The sequence below is a fragment of the Athene cunicularia genome (genome assembly GCF_003259725.1).
Source record: "Athene cunicularia isolate RWA chromosome 3 unlocalized genomic scaffold, athCun1 chr3_part1, whole genome shotgun sequence".
NCBI lineage: Eukaryota > Metazoa > Chordata > Aves > Strigiformes > Strigidae > Athene > Athene cunicularia.
Window position 1 is genome coordinate 61,421,145 of NW_020799097.1, and position 6,317 is coordinate 61,427,461.

The following is a 6,317-nucleotide window of genomic DNA, read 5'->3' on the forward strand; positions in this document are numbered from 1 at the left end:
GTCGGGCCTGGCAGCTCCGGGCGCCCGCTGCCGCATGCTTCCCGCTGACGAGAGGCGGGGTGCTCGGCCGGGGTCTGGCTGACAGGGTCGCTCTCTACATGGCGTGACTTCCCCCCCTTTGTCAGGGAGCACGGAGGGGGCGCAGCCAGTTGGCTTGCTTTCAAGTTCACCTTATTTCGGTTTCTTCTTTGGCTTAGTGCTATAGCTTGCTTGTGTATTTGTTAACGACTGGATGCTTGCAGGTGAACGGGAAGCTTTTGCTTATAGTTGTAAGATGTTGGCACGATCAGAGAGTATTGTCTGTCCTCCCTGTAGCATTACTGCTGGAGGTGTAATGGATGTTAACACCGCCCTGCAAGAAGTGCTGAAGACCGCACTTATCCATGATGGCCTAGCTCGTGGTATTCGTGAAGCAGCCAAAGCTTTGGACAAGTAAGTTCTGTTTTCTCATTTTGTTTGGTGAATAGCAAAACTGGGTGAGGTATGTTGTGATATGTTGAACACATGCAGTGGTCACTTTGTCTAGCTGTTTAATTGAAAGCCTTTGGAAGACCATGTTTTTCTGCCAGTGAGTTTTGTATTTTACTATCTCTGTTTTGGATTCTTTTAACTGTGGTCTTAAAATACACATGCTAAACTTGGTGATTCAGGAATAGCAGCATATAGTGTATGAGGTTTTGTCTTTCTGTGATCTCGGTGCCATTGTGTTTTCGTGTGAATTGGTTTTGTGAAGAAAATAGAATGGCAATTTTGGTATGTAGCTATGGAAATCTCGGTCTCAGTAACCTTGTGTTTTATGAAGTGATAAACTGTTCTCAAAACTTTCTAAGATTTTTATTGGAAGGGTTAATGTTATATCAGACTTAACCTTGAAGAGTTGATTTAGTTTTTATGAAAAATACCTGGAACTCATAGCTTGCCTTTTTTACTAGCTTCATTTTTTTTTGTTGCAGCTGTAAATAATTGCTTTGATACAATATTAAAGTTGTCATATGTGCCAACTCTGGTAATTAGTTATGTTTTCTTGGTAGGGTGAAGTATTGTATGTATATGTGTGTATATACACATACGTAACACACCTCTGTGTGTGTCTATATGTAGGTACATGCTTTTTATATAGGCACATGCTTTTAAGAAGAGACAGGGTTTTAAGTTCAGTGCTACAGTGTTTGGGTGATGACTTCAGTTTGTCGGATACCCCTTCACTCATTGTATGAGTGAGAACAGCAGTCTGACAAACCTGTATGCAAAAACAGAGCTCTAAGACAAGGTACCACATGATAGAAGAGAAATACAACTTGGGTGACTGACAGGTAGCTTGTAAGACTTCTTTTGAGTTCAGCTACAACTTAACATGCTTTGTGCTAAGATGATGTATGCACAAGGTTTATATATGTTCGTGTGTGATGGTTCTTGCTTGGAAATGTTGTCTCTGAAACGTTCTGGTGAAACTTGTGGTGAAGGTGGCTATAAAAGAAAACTGACTTTGTTTGCAGTGGCCACATTATATTAGATTAAGCATAGAAGACCTATACAGCTCTCTCTGTTGTCAGGTATCCCCTTGGTATTAACATTGTACCACAGTATACAAAGATCCTAATTAGAATTGGGGCCCTGTCATAACAGCTTCTTTGAACGTAAGTAGAAAAGATTATTCTGAGGAGCTTATAACAACTTGACATGGAAATTCAAGTTTTTAATTACAATTCTAAAATTAAATTACTGTAATCTGAGGTAAGCAAGAAGAAAAAACTTATAACTTGGTTGCTATCAAGTAGTGGCACCAATTCTTCATGGGACTTGGTGTTTATCCAGTCATTACGCCTTTTTCCAATGGCTGAGAATTTTTTGTGAGTGGAAGTTTTAGAAGCTTCCAAAACTGCAATAGAACCTGATAATAAATATAACAACATATCAGTATGTTACGTATATGAAAAACATAAATAGTAGTAGATAAAAGCAAAGGTATATTTAGTATTTCAAAAGTGTATGGTATCTCAAAACCAAAAATGAAAAATTGGGAAGTGGTTGTCTAGAAATGCACGTGCTGAATTTTGTTCTTTGTGTTTTGATTGTAAAGAAGGTTAAAGCAGTTCTGAAGTACATTTGTCAGTTTTCATGTTTTTTAGACGTCAAGCCCATCTTTGTGTTCTGGCTTCAAACTGTGATGAACCCACATATGTAAAATTAGTTGAAGCACTTTGTGCAGAACATCAGATCAACTTAATAAAGGTGAGTGTCAGAACTTCAGACACAAGCTTGGAACGGTTGTCCAGCTTGCAATGTAAGCTGCTAGTTTCAGCATATAGAGAGCTGAACCTTTGAAACACTATCCTATAAGTCTGTATATGGCTTATCTAAGCAAAATTTCTCTTGGCAGTGGAGATTGTTGTAGTTCTGTATAATTGTCATAGAAACAATACAGAAATTGGATGCAAATGGTGAACGATACGTGTATCGGGTGTAAGTTTGTCCTGTATAAGAATTAATGGTGCAAGTGGTTGTGGAGCACGGGAGGAGTCTCAGCATGGCTTTTTCTTCAAATTAAAATACAAGCTGTACAATGATGATACTTTGGCTCCCTCTACTGATACTTGTGAGGAAAGCAGCCATCCGTTACCCAATACTTCTGAGAGTACAGCAGCTTTTTTGCTGAACCTAGTTAGGATAGAAATGGCTTGTTCTAACGTGATGCAATGTTTTATGCAGGTTGATGACAACAAGAAACTGGGTGAATGGGTAGGTCTCTGCAAGATCGACAGAGAAGGAAAACCTCGCAAAGTAGTGGGCTGCAGTTGTGTGGTTGTCAAAGTAAGATGATGCTAATTACAGCTTATTTCTTGGCTTCTGAAAATAAGCAGTAAAGATAAGGTTGCTTTACATAAGGGACTATTAAGTAGAGCTCTTAGATATTTTTAAGCAGCTGCTTTCCATTGTTCATAGTGAAAATAAACTGTTTCCCTGTTCTGTATTCCCTTTCATGTTTGTTTAAAATACTTGTATTTATTTTGTGAGTTAATGGTTGTGTCCTTAAAAGTATTTATGCCCTCTTGCCAGTAAGCATCAAAGGAAAGACCTTTTAACTACAGAAGAGATGAAGTTTTGCTGAAAAAAACCCAAAAAAGAACCAGTTCAATGTGTCTGCTCAACCTGAAAATGTTTTGCAGAGCATATTTTTAAATTAGACTGGTAAAGTACAGCCACAGTACGAGCCTTGAAGACTTTGTAGTCTTTGAGGTCCCAAGAGTTGGCTACATCTTCACAATAAAGACTAATGCCTTCTGCATGTGTTTTCATGGTTTTGCTACTTTCACATATTTTACTTGGCTTTCCTTAAGCAGAAATTAAGAATTTGTTTGGATTCATACCAATGGGTGTTACACTTTAATGAAATAGTCATTTATCAAAACAGTCTTTTATTAGAGGGAAAGAAGCTGGCAGATTGCTTGAGATTATTGGTATGAAATTTTGGGAATGCCTTAAGAAAAAATGTCAGAATATCACTTGTGCTTTTAAAAATAGCTTGTGAAGCTTTGCATGGGCCTGTATGTTGTTAATGGGTTATCTTGTGTTACAGGACTACGGCAAGGAGTCTCAGGCCAAAGATGTCATCGAAGAGTACTTCAAGTGCAAGAAATGAATGGAAAATAAAATTTGAACCTGTCTTGTGTGTGTGATTAATGGGTGGGTGTTGGTGGAATAGTTTTGAGTTGCAAAGGATAACATCAGAAGATAAAAAGACTTTATGGGTCTTGGTGTAGTTTATTAGTGTGTTAAAACTGTCAGCTTGCTAAAAAGATAATGGCAGTCCCAGCCATTGCTGTTCTAGGGTGCTTCTGCTTCCTGTTCCTACCCCAGAGGTTATCAACTTGGGGAACTTTTCACAGCTGCTCAGTTGCAAAAATGCTGACAGTTGATGACTTATCTTTGCTTGGCAGTGCTTAGGCCTGTACTTCTGCAGGGATTCTGACTAACTTGTTAGGGAGCCTGAAGTACTGCTGCATCTGTGATGAAATTTGGTTCCCTCTGCTGGAATAAATGAGGAAAATGGCCTCTGAGATGTTGAAGGGGTCTTAAATGCTGTCTTCATTTATTCAGAGAACTTATTTCACACAATGTGTTTTGCCGTCCCCTGAACATTTCCACCCTCCACCCCCCAAATTGTGGGTGGAATTGGCTTCTTACAAGAACTATCGTCATGTACTTCTAGATCTTATTCTGTGGGAGTTCTCAGTTCAAGGGTAGCCAGGTAGTTGAGATCTCAAAGGTGGCAGTGTTGAACTCTGACTTAGAGTGTCTTGGTGTTTCCGTAATAGTTGGATGACGTACAGAAGTTGCGCTTTTGTCATGCTTTTTCGAGGCAAAGTGGGTTTCACACTGGAATTTAAGATTACTTTTCTCCTGCAAGTTGTATTATATTTTCTGCAGAGCAGCTCTAAGTGGAATTGTAAGGAATGTTGTTCCATTATGCTGATAAGTAGGAAACGAATGTGAATAGGTGGGACTGAGCACCTGTAAACTGGGGATGGAAATATGTATCTGTATATTTGTCAGGCTCTTGAGCTTGAATTTTCATTATCGTTTGTAAACCCCTTTTTTGACATTGCCATTCATTGATGGTAGTGTAGAGACGGGCATCTCCAGATGCTGGGCTGAGGTACACTTCCTCACAGCTGTCTAAAGCACTTGAAATGTTGTTTGGGTTTAGCCCTGTTGCAGCTTTTGAATAGGTAGATTGGGGTGACTTTGATTTTTTTGAGAGGTTCCTATAGTAACATTTTCAGGTGTACTTAATGATGGGAGCTACCTGTTCCAAGTCTGGTTAAAACCAAGAAATTTATCCTTGTGCTGAACTTTATATGTTCAGTCTTTGAAAGGCAGTGAAGGAGTTATAGCTTTTAACATTTCAGTTAGTGTGAAGCCAGTATTGCAAATAAAGGGAAGTTTACAAATGAGTGAATGTTGCCATTTTCCATTTGAATATAGTTGAAATGATAGAAGTTCATTCCTGTAGACAAGAGACTTAGTTGCAGATCTTATTTAATCACATTACCAGAGGTTTCTAAACACTCAGAATAGGAGTAATTTGTAAGAATATTCCTTTTTAAATGGAGTTGAAAAATGCCAACTATTTGTCTAACTTTGAGTATGACTTGTATACAGAAGCACACCAAAGCACACATAACATCTTTTGTCCTGCCTTGAAGCTGCATCTTCCAAGAGTGTTGATTGAAATAGTTAGGCTATTTGTTCTTCATATTTTTATAATGTTTGTAGCTACATTATAGAGAAAGAATTGTCTGAAATGGTGGTGTTGGCAGCCTAAGAGGATTTATGGTTTGCTTTTCCTTGGATGGCTGCTCTATCAGTTAAATTCACAAAGGGAATTGGGATCCAAAATTAGCTCAGTACCAGGGTTCAATGCCTGTGTGTTGCTGAGGTTGAAAATTGTTTCTTAATTGAATGTGCTTCTGTACCAGAATGTTTTTTACCTGGGTAGGAGTAGTAAGTTCCTCTTGATTCCTTACATCCTTGGATGCAGGGTGAAAATGTGCAGTCCAGTAAGCACCTCCAGGGTAGCAGGTGAAGATTTTTTTAAAAGAAATCTGTAGATGTAAATTACCAAATTGGGGAAAGTCTATTCTAAGCCTGTGCAAGCAAATTGAGCTTTTCCAGATTTTTGGCTAAAATACGACTTCTTATTTTTCGATTACATTGTAACACAAAAAGACCCAGGACAATAGAGAAAAGTATGGTCCCTAATTAAGATACACTTCACAACTATTGTGGGAATTCAGGCAAGTAAATCATGTCTACATGCTTATTTTCTGCATGTGTATGAGTATGGGAGGTTAACCTGCATAAGGTTTTAGGGCTATTGGGTAAAATTTTGGTTGCTTTAACATGGGCAAACAATAGACATTAGATTTTTTTTTTTTAAATTGGATTTGCTGTTCTAAATGTTCTAAATGAAACTTAGCTTGAGGTCAACTCAACATGGAAAACCTCTGCTAGTAAAACTTAATTTCTCATAAATTTATTAATGGTATCCTGTGAAGCACTAATACCAATGTGTACTAAAGTTTGAGGGGACTATTTTATGATTTCCTATTAGGAGGAAAAAATAGGAAGGATATTGGTGGGAGAAGGAAGAAATGTTGGTGTCCAGGTGAATTGTAACATACGGTCTTGAAATGAAAATGAAGTTGATAACCTGTAGCTTTATTAAAATTCTGAAGAAGTTGTCTGGCTCTTACCACTTTACCTGAATAGAGGATGTGGAAGGCTGTTCACCTTGTGTTTTGAATTTAATATCT

At 38.2% G+C, this 6,317-nt stretch overlaps 1 protein-coding gene and 3 non-coding genes across 4 annotated transcripts; all 4 read left to right on the plus strand.

Annotated features, from left to right (window-relative positions):
• The first annotated feature begins 282 nt into the window (after nt 1-282).
• On the plus strand, nt 283-3,666 carry RPS12 (ribosomal protein S12). Its single transcript, XM_026846241.1, has 4 exons — nt 283-432; nt 2,130-2,232; nt 2,710-2,811; nt 3,578-3,666. Exons 1-4 carry the CDS (start codon nt 335-337, stop codon nt 3,638-3,640), a joined length of 366 nt encoding a protein of 121 aa, XP_026702042.1. The 5' UTR covers nt 283-334; the 3' UTR covers nt 3,641-3,666.
• On the plus strand, nt 1,168-1,240 carry LOC113478972. Its single transcript, XR_003398179.1, has one exon. It is a non-coding gene; the product is annotated as a small nucleolar RNA SNORD101 (small nucleolar RNA).
• On the plus strand, nt 2,556-2,642 carry LOC113478970. The gene has a single exon (XR_003398177.1). It is a non-coding gene; the product is annotated as a small nucleolar RNA SNORD100 (small nucleolar RNA).
• LOC113478969 lies at nt 3,125-3,259 on the plus strand. The gene has a single exon (XR_003398176.1). It is a non-coding gene; the product is annotated as a small nucleolar RNA SNORA33 (small nucleolar RNA).
• Nucleotides 3,667-6,317: the final 2,651 nt, after the last annotated feature.